Source organism: Carassius auratus, unplaced genomic scaffold (assembly GCF_003368295.1).
Source record: "Carassius auratus strain Wakin unplaced genomic scaffold, ASM336829v1 scaf_tig00005992, whole genome shotgun sequence".
NCBI lineage: Eukaryota > Metazoa > Chordata > Actinopteri > Cypriniformes > Cyprinidae > Carassius > Carassius auratus.
Window position 1 is genome coordinate 93,528 of NW_020523724.1, and position 19,236 is coordinate 112,763.

Here is a 19,236-nt window from a genome sequence, read left to right on the forward strand (position 1 = left end):
CAAAAATGACCAAAATGTACATTTCTTGTTGTGCAATATTATTAATAAAATTTTGGATTCAATCTTTTTGTCCATATGTATTATTTCAATTAGCATAGCTTTTGTATTCCATTTTGGAACTGAGGAACTTTGGAACTCGTTATTGAGAGAAAAAAAGCATTATTCATGGATACATTTTGGATAAGTTCACTCAAACACTGAGGTGCGTAAGATCAGATCATTGAGGCCTACAACCAGTCAATTCTAAAAAGAAATATAAAGCCTGTGCTTATTGAAAAAAAATCAAGATTGAATGCAATATTTGGCAATAATGCAGCATAACAAGAAATTCATAAGCAAATATCCAAAAAGAAATAAATAAAACACACCTTGAGGGTTAAGTAAATGTAACATTTACTTTCTTAATAAGAATTCCTGTATAACTGTGCACAATTAAATTATGAACATTACTCCACAAAAGAAAAAAATTAAGGAAAACCAGGTCTGGCCCCATCTCCAGAAAATTCCAAATAAAATCAAAGTGCATCTCAAACCACTTCCACAAAAGACACATTACAGAATTAAAATTAATTTGCTTAATTGTTGAAATTGATTTGTTATGCTGTAGTTAAACCTGCTTAGTCTAAAGGAGACAAAACCTCTATATTTGCAGCATTTTTTAAAAAAATTGACTTCTAGATTTTTAGACCTCTTATGATTTTCTAACCGATATTTTTTCTTTATGCAGCATCTTAAAAAACAGTACCTAAGGGACATAACACTGACAAACTGTGATGCAACAGCAAAATATGTTTTTCTACTTGTGTACAGTACATAATACTGAAAATAAAACAAACAACAAAACTAACATCTTTTGGTAACATCTATTCAACAATTTACTCATCTGCCACATTATTGTTTTAATAATCAGTATTACATTTTATTTTATAAAAAAAAAGATATTCTTATATGTATACAATTTTAATATTATATTTAATTGGAATGTAATTTTTTGCATGTAAACAGTCCTATTTTAAAATGTGCATTAAAGTAATCGGCCATGAACCTCATTCCTAGATTACCTTTTGTTCCTGGGAGCAGCAGAGTTGCTGAAAAGCTTGGATTTTTGTCGGAGGCAGGAAGCATTGAATAAATCTATAATTTTCTTGAGCACTGCAGGAAAGAAGAGAGAGAGATTGTACAAACTTGACAAATTGAAATGTAAATGCGGTCTGTTTGCTCCTACTTAAGCAGAGTTCACATGCACATTTTCCACACGGTGCCAGACAGAGAGATATGGGTCGACACTATTCTGAGTATGTCTGAGAATTATATGCATGGATAGATGCACCTACAGCAGTCATGCTTTAAATGAGATTTACAGTATTTATGAGTGCAATGAGTGTACTGCAGGGTAGAAACATTTATAGACACTTTATGAATTTCCAGATCAGAGGGTATCCACATTATTGTACACTTTTAGAAAATGATTTCAGTCTATCTGATGTTGTCTAAGCCTCGCTTAACAGGGAATTCATAATCTGTGACTTGCTATGTAATTGGAAACTGGTTTCTTCTTGCAGCCTCACTTCTCGAACATGTATTTAGTGTTTAGTGACAGTAGATTACAGAACATTTGCTACAGTAATTTGCAGCACAAAATGTTTATCAAGGAGGAAAAGCTATCTGTTAACTCTTCGGTTTCCATCAAGGTTGCTAAATTGTGACCCTCATCAAGTTTCACCATTTCATCCTTCAGAAAAAATAATCAATATCTACTGTAATAAAATATGGCCATTTTTAAATAACCATCAATAGAGAAAGATGTTTTTGCCACCAGTGCAGCCACAGTATTCTAGAAGGAGTTAAGTTATGAGTAGATAGAATTTTTCCATATCTTCTTCACAGATTGTGAGGAAGAATTAATGATTTGATAAATACTGTACAGTATGTTAAATACAAAGTTCTGTCATGAAACCCTTGATGGCGCAGATCTGATATAACCACATCATGATTGGAATCATAATTGAAAATATCATTATAATTGTCACATTTTTTTATGTAAATCAAAATTCATTTAATACATTTGATATATAAAAAAAACATTTAATTTTTATTTAAATTAAAATACATTTGATTGAAGTAAGTTTATGATCACATCAAGAACAAATATCTTCCAGTGGGCTCAGATTTATTTTTTATTTTTTTAATTAATTCATTTCCATAGCCTAATGAACATATATTTGTTCTTGTTTCCAGCATGAACTCACTTAATTTTGTTAACAATATTTCACTTTGCTCAAATAAATGTATCTTGCTTTAAGGATAAATACTGGGTGTATGCAACATTCAATGCTTTGACTTTATGAATTTAAGTCTTTCGGTTCTTATTTAAGACTTTCCGAGACCTTAATTTGTGGAAGGGTGAATTGAGACTTTTTAAAGACATTTTTAGAACTCCCAGTGTTTCATCATTTTGAAACATCACTCAGTGGATACTGATTTATTTTTTCTTATGTTAAATACACATTCTTACCTTTAGGCCACAGTTGCCCAAAGAGATTTGTTTAGCCGCATTTCACAGTCCTTCAGCACCCACTGAACTGAGTTTATCTTCAGAGGCCATATGAACGGGTCAAACTCCCAGCTGCTGGCATGAGTCTGGATTCAGAATGACAATCTGGGCCTTCATTCTCATGCTGCCAAGCCATTTGGGACAGACGTGTTTGTTCATGGAATACAAAGTGTCCTTTTGACTAAAGAAGTGTAAAAGTTATCAAATCTGGGTCTATTTTGTAAGTTACAATGTGGCATCATTTGATACATTACCAACTGACCAGAACAGAGCTGCTGAAGGTCAACATGAAATCAAAACTGACCTGGTTTTTTTTCTTAATACATTATGCATGATTTATCAGTGCAAAATATTCTAACATTGTTGAATATATATAACATCAAAATATTAACTCTGAAAAAATTTCATAATCACAAAAGGTTTGGAGAAATGTAGCATTACATCACTTGCTCACCAATGGATCCTTTGCAGTGAATGGGTGCCGTCAGAATGAGAATCCAAACAGCTGATAAAAACATCACAATAATCCACAAGTAACCACACCACTCCAGTCCATCAGTTAACATCTTGTGAAATGAAAAGCTGTGTTTATAAAAACAAAAATTAATAATTAAATAAATAACTAATTCATCAAGACTTTTTTTTTTTTTTTCAAACCACTGCTGCAGGCTAAAATAAATGTACAGATTTTTAATCACTTGGAATTATACAATTTGGAAAAATGCCATTAGAGAAATAATACACATTTTAGTTCAAACAATTCTAAATAAACATTCAAAAATGCTTTCCTAATGCTTTTTGTACGTTCCTGTTTATTGTTTGACCCTGTCAGAGCAGTTTTTCACACGGGGAGCAGACTTGTCATTGGTTTATGAGGATGATATTATTTGGAGAGCTCAGAGATTAGCCTGCTTATGTGTTTGTATGATGAAGTGGCCAGAACGAGACACACTCAAAGCCCAGAGGCAGACTTGACTGGCAGGAGGAAATGGACTGAGGACGGAAATGAACCCTCGATGCAGAACACTTGAGCAAGCTGTCAACCCTGTAAATGAAGAACTTTTGAGACCTGACAGAATTTTAATTTCCACCGTTTACGAGATGTGGATATAATTAGGGCCATTTTCTTTATTGATACAACTACTTCTTGGTAGAGTGTTGACAATGCAGTAAATGTAAATAAAATGTATTGCATGTAAACAAATAATTAAATTAAAGCACATCATATTCTATCTCATTTATAATTATTTATAATTTTTAATATTATCTTATTTTATTTAATGTTTTTATATATGTACAATATACATTTAAAATAATTATTATATACATTTACAATTATTATAGTATTATAAAAGCTATATTTAAAAACCTAAACAGTGTTTACATTGCCACTTAAAATGTATACATACAGAACCTAAACACATTATTTAAATGCATGTCTAGTATCAGTACATCCTTAATCTTTAATCCAAATCCTAATACAGATCAGATGCTACTGAGAGCCACAAAATGAGAAAGCTATATAGTCTATAGAAAACTAAGTCCAAAATTGCCTGTCTTCACCATCTTGGGGTTTTACAAGACTGCTGATCAGCCAGACTTGAAGACACAATTGTTCCAGTGTCTGTCTTCTTTTAGTGAGTGAAGAGAGGTGTAATAAAGAACTGTGAACACTATATAGTGCTGTCTTGTTAGTGGAATTTGTCTGTTCCTGTTCCGTCTCACTGAGTGACATTTTGTTCCTTGAATAATTCAAATCAGATACAAAGCACTGAATGCATAATTTCACCAAACGATTTATGCTAATGCATGTCTCTTTCTCAATCAAACCAATAATTACAATGATTAAGTGCAAATGCAAATAGATTACCATAACGGCTGGAAATAAAAGGGGCTGTTTGCTAAAAGAGCTTGTATAAAATTAAAAGATGTAATAAGTCATATATCTGGAATTAAGGATGTATAATCTTTCTTTTGAAATGGCCAAATTGGCTAAACACTGGGGTGAGATGGACTCAGAGCTGGACTGGATTAAGATAGAATAGAAACTAGCATCAACATTTCATCCCACTGTATTCTCTAACAATGCTCTGGGTGACAATACATTTATCAAACTCTGAATTATTGGAATAATATAATATTGAGGGTTGAGGGAACTTTTAGAAAAGACTGTTTCTGTGTGTTACAAATCAAAAAATCTGAAAACAATATGGCAGTAGGATTTGGGAATTAATATTGATGATAATGTTTAGCTGGGCATCCTTTCCCAATGTTAGGGGAAAAGTTAGGGGAAAATTCATTCAACAAAATAGTACATACTTGTACATACATACTTATACACCATCTAGACTTCACAGGATGGGGATAGCTTGAAATAACTTGCAGCACAATGTTGGAAATACAATTTGGGAATGTTCTTTAGTTCACCCATTCTGGTATAACATCCTGTGAATACTTGAAAAATGGTTGGGGTTTGATTTACCTTGAGGAACCATCTCTTCCTGGAGATAAATACCCAACATAGCAAAAATACATTTATTCTACCTAAGACTAGTTCTATTACAGATGCCAGGATACAGACAAAAAGAGTGGGATCATTTCTCGCAACATATAAAAATGGCGTAATTGAGCAGGATTGTGTGTCTTAATTTCCATGTACTTTTGAGGGTTTTTTTTTTATCTCACTGATAATGACAAGTAGTTGAATACAGGTATGTCTCTGTTAAGGTGACTATAGAATACGGTGATTATGTACAGTGTTTAATGATGGTAGATAGATGATAGGTCATGTAAAAGTGCCTGCTGTTGTTGTTTTGTTGTTGTTGTTGTTTTTTGGAATGTAGTCCAGGTCTCATCATTTCAGGTCTGGTGTGCAGCAGCTGTCTGTCATCTATCTCTAGAGAGCTTTGGATCAGAACCAGTTCTAGCTTGCGGCAAATAAAAGAGCACTTGACTGTTATCTGAACCATACAGGTATTGCCTACAGTGCAGAGCACCTAAACCAATCCTCCTTACCCCCTTATTTCAGCACGCCAATTCTGCAGCCCTAACAATCCTGCCAACATGCTCCATTATATGGGAGGAAACATACACCAGGGCAGCAAGTGCCATATTATGCAAATCCCACAATGTGCTGAGCAGAAATTATAATTGCACCATAAAACCCATTGTTTGACACCTGGGTCTAAGGTTGGAGGTAATGCAAAATTATATTAGAGAAAAAAAGATTTCATTTTATGCATAAATGCATTGCTAAATGGAGCGCACAAACCATGAGTTAAGCCATTCACTTGAACCTGTTCAAAAACCTCAAAATGTCAAGTGTCAAACCCAAATATCTGCAATTAATGGCTGTCCTAGGGTTAACATGCAATGACGCTGGCAGCATTAGCGTGTGACCTTTCAAAATACAGTTTTCCAGCAGTGTTCAGTGTTGAAATTATAAACAAAGTTTCTCTCTGCTGCCAAACACAATGCACAGTGAGGGTTCACTACCAAAACTATACTTCCCCAAAGCGCAATGTGTTTCTGAAACTGTTTCATCTTATGAGCGAATTCACAGCTAGCCAACTTTCTTCTCTGTCAAATTAGTTTTAAAAAATCTGTCCCTAGCGAGCTGGTTTGAAGTCTGTGTCTAAGAGCATCTGGGAACGGACTGCAGAATTTCACACAAACACAATGTTCCTGAATGTTGCATAACACAATGTGATCAAAACTGTAAACCTCATAACTCAAGCCCTGCTTTCAGACTGTTCTGTTGAGTGATTTTATAAGCGGATCGCCTAACCTTGATTACTGGGAGCGAGAGACAGACATAACCACATGCACAGCAACAGCATTATCAGGAGAAATGCACAACTTATAGTGGACGAAAAAGTATTTGAACACTTCACCCTCTTGTTGTGTTTTTATTTTCAGCTTGACCCACATTTGATTTTCAAACTGCATGAAATGCCATTATTTGTCATCCATTGGTTTTCATGCAATCTGCCTAATATCTTTGAAAAAGCAATTTTTTTAGCTTGTCAAATTCTAAAATATGAAATACATGAAATTTAAGACTCTTTCACTTCATTTACCCAAAAATGAAGGCTCTTCTGAATCATCCCAACAAAAAGTTTCCTTAAAAGGCCTGTTTTTGTTTGTTAGATTTCATCTCTCAGTCACTAGACTGCTGCAGCACTGAATATAAATGTGAGAAACCCATTTTACCTTCACAGTCTGAGAATGAGATGAAACAAAATGTAACATGTGACATTGCTGCATATCAATAGACATATTGCCATATATGTTACCTGTAAGGCAATATATAATATTCACATACATACTTTCTCTGGGTAGATGAAGATATACATTTATTACATATATAAAATTCCTCTAGTAAAACTATAGTAACCCTAGTAAAAAAAAAAAAGTAGTAAAATTTGCATATGTACATATGTTAAAATCTATATGATGATATATTATGTAGAGTTACTGTACATGTAGCAACCATATATGTCAACAATATATATTTTATTTTTTTTACAATATATTACAGTATATTATATATAACGAAATGAAATATATGTACAAATGGCAATAAATTCTACTTAAATTAAGTACAGATAATGCTAGATAATATTTAGACTTGTAGTTATTTGCATTTCAGTGTGTCGAATTTAAAAAAAAAAAAACAGCTTGGAAGCCGATGTACCTGTACTGTATTTAACCCACAGCACAAGTATTTTATTTAATTGAATTTTTTTTTTAACAGGAGGGTTACAATTTTACAAATGTAATTGCACACAAAATATCAAAAATGGCATGAAAACTTGAAACCATTATAAACAGCATGCAATTAAAGAAAAGAAATGCTACACATTCTCCAAACGCCATCTGCAAACAACCTTGAACATCTGGCCTTGGAAAATAGCAAGCAGAAATCTTGCATAAATAATGCAAGGCTTTAAGTGTCACCTCTATCTATCCCATCATAAATGACAGTGCAAAAAATGTTCAAGACATCCATTTATACGGAGGAGCCAAGTGGGTTTAGGCACACCGCACCATTTCAATAACTTCTGTGCCACAGCCACCTGTGCTTTACGATAAGAGGATCTATCATAAAAAAAAATTCACACCTCCTGTTTTGGAAGGGCTTCAAAAAATGGTCTTGTTTGCTAACATTCATAGGAGCTTCCTCCTTTGGCAGTAAACACACGAAACCTCAGCCCAGTCTGCTGGTCTCAATTACGGACAGTGCCTCGGTTTTCCCCAAGGACTCAGAAAGCTTAAATTAGACTCAGAAATTACTGTTATCCGCCAATAGATAAAAAGTTTACATTTCCTATCTTGTTGGATTGACAACACCAGGAATTGTTTTAGTGTAAAAACTGTGTGCTTTGATTATAAATATAAATACTTTATTTATGGAATCTGATCATGAAGGCTTTATGTTACAGCAGATATTTCTTGTTAGCAGCTTGAAGCTAATTACAGATGGTAAAAACATAAGGACAAATTATAATGAACTTGAGATTCTCTCATGGACATTGTATTTGGCTTTGCAGTTCAGATGCTTTTCGTGCTGTCTTCAAAGCCATTGGTTTTCATTGGTAACTTAATTAAATTAAAGAAGACTTTCCCACACAATAACACCTTTTCAGTCAAAAAGAATTGGTTTGCTGCATAAACTTGAATGAAGTTTGTCAAGCTACTACATACAATTGTGTCTAGCACAAGCATTACAAGGCATAATTAATGCATTAAAACTTTAATGTATTATATAAAGGCTTTAAGTATAGTGTTTGCCAACATTTAAATTGATTGCATGTAAAATGTTGAGTGAAAAATGTTCAGTGATTGAGCTGCATTCTACTTTTCAATTAAGGAAATAGACCAACTGGCAAAAATCCATGTTTGAGTGTCCCTCCATCCGACTCCAAGGAAGACATCTGACTAAAGCGACACTTAAAAGGTCAACATATTTATACAGAGGACACATTTAACAGCCACGTGAGGATAGTTGGGCAACAGGAAAGAGATCGGACTATTTCATGTTAACGAAGGATGAATGTAGCTTTGAGCCGTTCCAGTGAGAATATTTAGTATTACTGTCTTAATAAATTCAGCTGCATTATGAAAGCCTCTCTGAGCAAAGCTGTAGGGAAGTAAATCATGAAATAATAAACGTTTCTCTCACTTCATTAACTCAATAAGCTTGTCAGAATATGGGAGAAAGCTTACTGTGTGTTTAGGATTATCATTGAGTTTTTGTGCAGAAAAAATCGCGAGTGTGTAATTGAATCAAGACAGAGAGGCTGTGTTTAATTTCCTGTGCATCTCATGGACTGTGTCCTTTCAAAAAAGCTTTAATGCACAAGTGACCTTACGTGAACTTCAAAGTGAGGCAAAGTTACAACCTTTGTTAATGGCAAAAGATGATGAGAGAATACATAGCCAGCTATAAACAAAATATAAATTTCATCATTCAGATTATTCATATCAATCATTTTGCTTATATGCCAAAATACCTCAAATGAACTTTTGCTGCAATAACTTACATGTCTAAAAAAAAAATTTATATTTAAATAGTTTATAGTCACCATAAAGGGTAATAAAATAAATGCATGCCTTGTGAAATCTAAGAAATATTCACTCAAGATATTGCATATGCAATACAGACTGGCTTGGATGCAATGTGATAAGTTAAATTAAAATAAAATAGTTAACTGCACCTTGTTTAATGGCAGAAACGGCTTCTCTATGTTATAGACGACCCACTGATTTCAAGTAGTTTTACACGTCTAGTTTGCATGTGAGCAAGGTTGTGTGTTAATTAGTGTCTGTATTAAGTGAATGTCCTCCAGTCGTGTCATTTCTCTCCCTGTGAGAGGGATTGCAAGCATTTGGCTCTAGATCTCATTGCTGCTTTGCTGCCAGTGAGATCAACCCAGAGGCAGCTGGAGCTGGAGCTTTTTGATAAAGGTTGTTTGCCTGTATTTCAAAGTCATGTGGATCTTTCTTTCGGAAACACATAAAAGGTTTAAGAGCTGCATGTCTCCAAAGCAGAAATGTCTGAGAGCTATTGCCAGAGGTAGAAGATGTTCTGCAAAGATCTCATTGGTAAGAGAGGAGTTATTGCATCAGCTGAGGTGCTGGATTTCACCCAGAGGAGGAGCATGTCATGAGGTCAAATACAATATATTGCTTTTCAAGGGAAAGTAATAAAACAAGCAATGAGCCCAGCAATGAGGCGAGGAAGGATTACATGATGATAAAGTACACATATAATTTACTAATTAGGGTCTGTATCCCAATGTTGGTGCCCCGTGATTGATCCATCTGTCTGATGCATGATCCTGTTATATAAGTCCACTGCTGCCTCAGACTAAAAAAGGGAATGTTGAGTTTATATCTCACAATTTATAATCAACTGCAACTTATCATAGTTGCAAATATTTTTTTTGTAACTGCACCGTCACATCACACTTTTACGGTTAAACTTCTCACAATTTACATTTTTTATTGTTTATTAATTAATAAAAAAAAATGTAATAACTTTTTATTCTTTACTGTTATGTGAAATGGGAATTTCATAGACTGGATTGGTTCATATGAAATGAGATGAAATTAAATTAAATAATTAAATAAATAAATATTTCACCTAAATCAAAAATATTTTCAGATACACAAACCTCTATTTTGCGCTATTTATTTATTTGATCTTATTCGTACAGTTCCTTGAAGAGAGATGTGCTATTAATTGAAACAATTTTTACTCAGAAAACAAAATTAAAAGAAACAGCAAGAAACATTTAATTAAACATGAAATTTTTAGACGTGACGTTACATTCAGCCAAGTACGGTGACCCAGACTCAGAATTCGTGCTCTGCATTTAACCCATCCGAAGTGCACACACAGAGCAGTATATATAATTTACTTATTTTATAATAATAATAATTAATAATAATCTAAGTTTATGATGCTATTGCCTTTAGCTTTTTTACAGTAATTGAATGGAATTGAATCAACATTGTACTAAATTCATGTGAATAATGACACCTTTGTCTTTCAAGCTGTTTTATAGCTGGATAGAATTTGATTCATAACTGATTAACTTTGTAATATCAACTCTGCCACTGAACTGAATCAGATAAACATTGACCTGATCTAAATTATGACACTTATTATGGCTTCTTTAGAGCTCTATTGGACAGTTTTATTATGTAAAGCTGCTCAGAAACAATCTGTATAAAGTGCTATATAAATAAATCTGACTTGTCTGTCGCTAATTCTATCGCTTGACAAGACTTTGCACAAATGCGTTCATCTCAAATTAAAATCTGACACAGTCTACAACCGCCAGCTGGCCTGCGAATTTACTGACGTAAATTTCAGCACAACAGAGCTAATTATGAGCTTGATAGTGTGAAACAGAGGCTCTGCTCTAAACTGGCCCCTGTTGCGTTAATATCCTCAATAATCCTGCTAAGATTAGTGACACTGATGTCGTCTTTTAAATGTCAGCGCTCTAGCAAAGAGCCAAACATTTATTCAGCACTGAGTCAGAATGACCTCACACACCCAGCCAACAACAAATCCTCCAATCAAACAATCCTCTGCCACAGTTATATTGCTTAAACTTTGGGTGTGGAGTTTGTGGAAATCCCTGATCTTAAATATTACATTTAGGTGCACAGCTCATCTAGCACTGTTTGTTTTTTCATGCAGTTTATTAAAAGTGCCATATGCAAAAATTGAGGTAAAAATATCCAAAACATGACCTAAACGCATCAAAAGAATGATAAGAAATAAGGGCAATGATGTCATTAAAAAAATGTCAAGTTATAGTGCTGCAGAGATATCAACCTTAATTAGCATTAGCATTACTAGCCCCGGCCCGACAGGTGTCGTAATACCAGTTTCGGCCATGGGAGACGGTATGCGGGCAACATAACGACTAGCCAACCTGCAATACACGAATAACTCGCACGGCTTGTTACGGGCATACCTGAACCTGATGTCAATCATCTGAAAAGTACAGCCCAGTACTTCATTTCAGTTCAGGGAAGAGAGAGAAAGGATGACTCAAGCCCTTGACAAGAGACCACCACCCGCTACAGGGAAACAACCGCGCTTGGAATCACAAATCAAATCCAATAAGAAAAGGACTCAAACCAGAGTAAACATCGGCACTGCTTTCAATCGCTGGAGACAACTGATGGAGCGGAAAGAAATGAGGTTCGACTCCGAACTTCCAACATTTCTTTTGGATTGGTAAATTAGTTGCTGTTAGTATTTCGCTAGAAGTTTGTTTTATATGTTTGTGTATTTGTTTTCGGGAAGTTATAACAGAAATGTATCAAAGGCTGTTCGATAAACGTGCTAATGTTAGCGATGGCTAACCGTAGCTGCGTTTGATAATTAGCTAGCTATAACTTACCCATTTTTTTATATCATAACTAACCTGCTCTGTCTAGTCTGTTGGTCTCCGTGTCCTCTTTGCTCCGTGGTTTTTCTGTGCGTGAAAAAATTGATGTGTGGCGTGAAAGCGTGTGAAAAGAGTCAATTGCGTGTGTCTCACGGTGAATGCTTGAGAGTTGGCAGCTTTGGTTACGTTGGTTGGCGCTAGCTTGGTCAACATCAGCTTTCTGATGTTGACCAATGATGTTGACAGAATGCTGTCTGTCAAATTAATTTAACTCAAATAATGTGTATATACAACTCAAAATGTAATATGAACAAAACGAATAGGAACATATTGACTGGTGAAGATGAAGGGGAGTAGCTTGAAGATCATGTTTCAAAATCACTTGACATCACCCAACGTTCCTCTGGAGGCAAAACGTCCTCTTAGGCTTCGGCTATGGCTGAAGGGTTGTTGTGAAAGTAGGGGCAGAGCATAGAGACTATGCCATTTCTCGTTTGTTACTCTAGAGTAGACCAATTCACTTTATTGAGGCATACTGCCCCCATCTGGTATGGAATGTGGAGTATGACTTGATTTTTTTGCCAGACATGACAGATGGCACCTTTAAAGAGAGATGTGCTATTATTCAGATTCATCTTCTTTTTTTCGAAATGGTAAAAAAAAAAGGCACTTGCCTTATTCTCTCTATTTGTCTGCGAGTTAAATTTGAATGTTGAGTGCTAAAACTTGTGATGGCATCAACATCAAAGATCGTGCTTTGATCTTTAAACATAAATGTTTCTCCTCATCTTGTTCTCTGTGAAAAGAATTGCAGAAAAACTCACGAGCAAAGAGAATATTTGGATGAAAACACTGAAATATTCAAGTCACATAGATTCTACTGAACAGTTCAGATGTTGGCTGGTCTTACTGGGAGGATGGTCAGAGAATAATATCTTTCATCCTCCATGCACATGGTCATAACGGTGTGCAAGCACTGTTTTTTAAGGGTCATGCAAAATTCAACACCTCTTTATTTCGAGTATCAGTGAGCCCGGATCCCTTGTGGGTGGCTTGTGTTTGGAGTATATTGTTCTGTAGTGCTAATAACACTGAAGCTCTTTTAGCTCGGACTCTATGGATCAGCGTGGATAAGTTATTTGGCCTGATTTATGATGGCATTGCATAACAATTGCACTGTAAGAAATCTAATTTCCTGCAGCTGTTTATGCGTTAGAAGTGCATTTTGTTCCTTTTGAATCTATTATTATTATTTTAATGAAGATATAAAGTTCACATGATAACATCTGCTAGCCATTTACTTCCATAATTTGACTTATTTTCAAATAGGAAGTAATTTCAAAGAATCTATCAATAATTTTCTATTGGAAAGCATGCACAATGACCAGGAACATGCTGAAGTAAACATTGTAGATTTTGTTTAAGAATGGCAGTTCAACACATTCATTTTGAGTGTATTTCTTCAAAGTGACTTCCAATCGAAAATCATTTGACATTTGTGAATCGATTCTGAATCCCCCCACCCCTACTATTCACCAATGAATCCTGCAAAAAAAAAAAAAAAATCTTTAAGCAGCACAACTGTTTTCATCATTATTAATAATAGGAAATGTTTCTTGAGGAGCAAATCAGTATATAGAATGATTTCTGAAGGATCGTGTGACACTGAAGACTGGAGGAATGATGCTGAAAATTCAGCTTTGATAACAGGAATAAATTACATTTTAAAATATGTTCAAATAGAAAATAGTTCTTTTAAATTGTAATAATATTTCACAATATTTTTTGTTTTTATTGTATTTTTGATCAAACAAATGACTTAACATAATAAATTTTAAAAATCTTACCAACCCCAAACTTTTGATCAGTAAAGAACCTTTATATATAAGTATGAAAACAAGTTTTGAATTATCTCCATTTGGACTCTTTTTACCAATTATTTATATGAGTTTAATGAACCAATACAATATCCAATTACAATTTACAAATGGATAACTTGTAAAATCCCTAATTTCGTTTTCTTGATGACTTTAAAATAACACATAACAACAGTTAGCATCAGTTTCTACTAAATCACCTTCAGTTCTACCAGAAAGACTCGGGAGATAGAAGAATGTACGAAGCATACATTTATTGACAGCTCAGCGAGCACAATTATAAATTTCTTTGGCGGAAGGCCCTGTCCATGGTTCGTAATCCGAGGGTAGCGAATCTGCATTTCCTGCCTAAAGACGAAGGCAGGGGCGCAGCAGACCCCCCTGCAAGGTAAGGACAGGACCATCCTGGTGGTGGTGGGGAGGGTGGAGGTTGTTGTCGCGTCGGCATCTGCGAACTCAAACATGTGTAAGTACGATCTTTTATACAGGAGTATAAAGACGTGATTGGATAATGATGAAGGTAATTAGTGACGAAGTGATTGAGTCTTCCTGGCAGAACTTAGGCTAAAGCTTCCATTTCTGTACTCGCTTGCCAGATTTGTTCAGAAAATCAATCAGGTTTGTCTTACTCTGCCCTTTATTTGACAATTTAATTGAAAGATTTAAATAAAACCACCTTTATTTAGCAGTTAATCACTGTCAAAGCTTTGCTTAACTAAATTGGAATGGAGCAAAAATCTTTGCTCTGTAACTATTTGTGCAAATATTTCTTGGGAATTAACTATTTATGATTGAGCCTTCAGGGAATTTGATCTGGCACAGTGTGTTTAGAAGTAATAATGCAGAGTCCAACGCTGCTGTTCAAGGGAAGAGAACAGTGCTCCTGAAGAATACAAATGCAAGTATCTATCTCTTTATCTCTCGCTTTTAAACACAAACGCACACCTGAAACAGGGCTGTCATCCATTTTATCGCTTACTCTCCCTGTATGCCTGAAAGATGGCTCTCTGATCCTGTATGTCCTGGCCCAGCACCCCTTGTTCCTCTATTAAAACTTTCATTGAGGCTTATAAGAGAGAAGAAAAACCCTTCACTCCCATTAGTCTGTCACTCTCACACTCGAACCCACACTCACATTTTTAACAGTCAAGAGTTAGAAGTGAGATTACACTTACAGAATCCCATCCCACGGACAAAATGGTGTCCACCACAGCCACTACATGTCCAGATCGGGTTGTCAATCTGTCAGATACCAGGACACGGAAATACTATTGCTCAAAAGTTTAAGGTCAGGCTCATTTTAATATGCTGGTTTGGTGAGCATCAATCATCAATGTTAAAACACTTCACTGTGGTTTTGTGGAATCTGGGAATATACATGTATTTGAAATGGGCTCTTTTGTTAATATACATGTTTTGTAATATTATAGATGTGTTTGTTTTTGGTAGTTTTTTCTTAAACCAACAGTTCAAAATGACCATGCCTGTTATGCTCTAAAATCATCATAAAAGTAGTTTGTATGATTTGTGCACTAAATTTAAAGTCACATTATAACACTTTCTGTGTTCCAAAAAAAAAAAAAGATCAGCATATAGGCTTTGATTCAAGCATGAAATGCATTTCACAACATGTAAATGACAGAATTACTTTTAATTTGGGGCAAATTAATCATTTAGAATGTAGTGTCATTTATGGAAATGACACATATCAAAATAATGCCTATGAAATGCATGCCTCATAATCATGTAAAATATGTGGTCCTCCCATAATGCACCTTTCTGCTGTCATCTGGATGTCATTTACTGATTGTACTTGTTTTTTCATGCATCTATCTCTCTTTTTCTCTGCCCCACATTAATGCCTGTTAACAAAAAACAAAAGACACAAAAAAATCTGAGACCAAAACCATGATTAACAAAACACTATCTTTTTTAATACTTCTTTTCACTCTGTCATACAACATCAATTAAACATATATCTAGATATGGCTTTATTGCCTCCTTTAATGTAAGTCTCTATGGGAATCTTCTGAAAAATTGCCCTTATGATCACTAAGCTTATCTCTCCTGCACAATTTGAGGTATAAGTTATCCATGTAGCACAAAAGCATCCGTTAGCTAACCCTAAGTAAAAGCAATAGCAATAGTGATGTCTGTCCTAGTAAGCACCACTAATGAAACCATTTAAACTACACTTCAGAAAGGAGATCATTGTTGTGGTTAATTTGATGCCGATCTTATGGTATTGTGCGTATTAATGTGCTTGTCTTTTTGTCTGTTGTAATCAACAATGCTCTGAGTCTGAGAGGCTGTTGAAGTCTCTTCTGGCTGATTTAATGTCAAGCTGAAAGCTCTGTGCTTCCTGTCCAGGTGTTTTATGCTCACTTCCTGTACAGTTCAATCAGCTGATTAATAGCCTCACTTTGACGGAAAACATAAATGCTGTTCAGATGAAATCAGCTCCTTCCTCAGCCCACTCACAGGCTGTCAATGGCCTTTTTTTTACTTTAAACCATTTTTTTTTTTTTGCTAGGAATTATGATCTTTTGAAATACAGCCTGAAAATCATCAGTCTGCATTTTAAAATACACTCAATCCAGTCATTCTGGGATTAAATAAATGGAAAGCTGGGGCTCTAAAAATTGTAATTTATAATTTATGTAAGCAAACATTTTATTATACAACATTTGGCAGTTTTTCACACTGACAGTGTCCCATTGTGCAGAAAAAGATGAAAGTAGTAGAAAAAAAATCATAATTTTCCCCAATCAGTTTCCAGAAGATTAATACAATGAGCTGAAATTACAAAAACACGTGCCAGAGTTGATAGATGAGAGCTACGACCTTCACGTGAATGCCATAAAAAAGATTTTTTTTACAATGACCACATTACACCAACACATATTCAGCATAAATTACAATAGCTTTTTTTTTTTTTTTTTTATACAAGATACATTGCTGCCTTTTGGTCCCAGACAAATCACAGTGTTAAATAGATACCATTTATAAATGTTTTAAAAGGCCCATCTCAAACGTCACAGGTTGTTTGCATGAGCCTTGTTATGCATTACTGATTAGCAGAGCTATGCCGAATGCTAGCAGTAAACATGTCAAGTCAATGGCTCGATTCCTAAGTTATGGTTTAATTCATTAGTGCTGCTTCCAGTGCCAATAAACCGGCTTTAACCGCATCCCATTGAAGCTGAGCCAGTTGAAAGAGGTCACCCGGGGACAGTTTTAAACATCAAAAGAGTGTCTGGTCAGACAAAAAGTCATATTTCTAGGTTCTTTCTCATAGTCCATCAGTCTAAAGGACTTGGCATGTACTCATAAAATCACTGGGTGCCACGAGTACGAGATGAATGCTTTACTGTCTTTGGGTGTTCGGTTTAAGCTTTGCTCGATGTTGGGGGTAGATAAAGGCTTTTCGGTGTAAGCTCTCAACAAACTCTGGATGATTGCTGTACATGTGGTCTTCCTTACAGTGTGCTTCTACTGGCTCTTCCTCTCCATGCAGCTCGTGTAACGCTTCCTCTGCAGGCTGCCAATTGACCTTATCCCGAGTTTCGGAGGGCTATTTCACGGTGCATCGATGGATGTACCAGACAGAGTGGGTTGGCGGGAAAGGCGACAAAACAGAGGCTCAGTGGTGAAGACACTAAACTGTATCCATTCAGCATCACACCAGAGTGCTGATAGTCATCTGTGCTTCATCCCAGCTGGTAATCGAAACCTCATCCAGTCTTATTACGATCTTCCCTAGATCTTTCTCTGGAGGAGAAGGACTGGGAGTTCCGGCGTTTTCTCCATCCTCATCCTCCTCCTCTTCCTCAGTAATCGAGGAGAGCCGCGTGGCGCTTCCAGGCTTTTCTGCAGGTGGCTGGTAGTGGCATTGGCCATTCAGGAGTCTCCGAAGAGGCATAAGAGGCACAATGTCCTCGCCCAACAGCTGCTGCTGGCAATGACGGAAGTCGGCCTGGCGCTTTAGTCGTTTGAACTCTGTAAATGCCGATGTTGAGTTTTGGTACAGGCTGAGAGCTAACGCTCGGGCTTTTTCTGCCTTCACCAGCAGGACGGCGTGGCATCGTAGAACCACCACTTTATTCTTCACCTGATGCCTGTAAATCCAAGCAAAGATCTTTGGCCGGAAGGGGTCAGCACTGTAGTATGTGATACGGTTGAGGGAAAAAAGGTGGACGGGCTTCTTTTTGCCACCTTTATCCACCCCCATGCGAATTCCGTGTGGCCCGACGGTAAGCTTCATCTTGGCGCTCTGTTCGCCGTAGTTGCTGCGAGTCCAAATCTTAGCCACCGCCTCCTGCATGCAATCCTCACCTTTAGCCATGATGGTGACTGTGCTGCCCAGGTAACGCACGCTGTAGGTGGGTTCCTCTTTGTTGAGCACCACTTTCTGCCGTCTGCTGTGGAAAACACTCCCTAGCCATTGAAGCGGGCAGTCGGGAACAAGGTCCGGACAGGAGTGGAGCAAAGTCGAAAGCAGGGAATGATAAGTCAGTCCGACTCCAAGACTTTTCGGCTTGCTTTTGGACTCATTCTCCACCAGCACGAACTTACTCCTTTTCCAGGGCAGCATGATCCAGGTAAAGAGGAGAGGATTCAGCACTCTCCCCCAACCAGCAATGAAGAGTGTTCCGGTGTGTGTGCTTCTCAGAGAAGTACAGCAAAGGAGACTGCTCTGGCACACGCTGGCGAGAGACTGAAAGCAGAAAGGCTCTGCTCGCTCCTCCTTCCTCTTCCTCCTCCTCCTGCATCACTGATCAGCGCTGGGCTCCAATGCTTCGACGGTCCTCATTTAACTCCTTCAAACCCCTGACTGTCTCACCTGATGGTCTGTTGTACAGACTCTGACCACTGACCCTGAGGCAGAAGTAGAGGGTTCATCCTTGTGTCAGAGTGTCCTATGAGAGTGCTTTGACCTGCTGCGAGTCATTGCTATTGTCGGTATATACCATCACACAGCCCAGCTCTAATTTATTACATTCAGCCTCAAGAAAAACACCAGGAAACGACTTTATGTAATGGCTGCAAAAGAAAGAAGGTGCTAGAACAAGCACGTTATTGTAGTTAAGATGTCCAGTGGAGCTAGTGCGTAGGCTGCAGACCCTGAAACGACTCGAGAGACGAGCTTCTTGACATTTGAACATGTTCACATTTGAAAGGATGAATCACTTTCTTATCAGCTATAATTTTTACTACATTTCAAGCCAAAGAATAAGGGTGTATATATAGTACATCTTACTTTTCTGCTCCAGACTTTTTTATATATCACTTTTCACTTTCACTTTTTATATATCACTATTCAAGTTATTTAAATAAAGATCAATACTTTCAATAAAAGTTTATTTGAATCAACAGTTCATCCAAAAAT

General features: G+C 36.3%; 1 protein-coding gene across 1 annotated transcript; it reads right to left on the reverse strand.

Moving 5' to 3' along the window:
* Positions 1-15,732: 15,732 nt before the first annotated feature.
* LOC113071121 (protein FAM43B-like) lies at positions 15,733-18,608 on the reverse strand. The gene has a single exon (XM_026244485.1). The coding sequence runs from the start codon at positions 18,439-18,441 to the stop codon at positions 17,527-17,529; it is 915 nt and encodes a 304-aa protein (XP_026100270.1). The 5' UTR covers positions 18,442-18,608; the 3' UTR covers positions 15,733-17,526.
* Between the last annotated feature and the right edge of the window lie 628 nt (positions 18,609-19,236).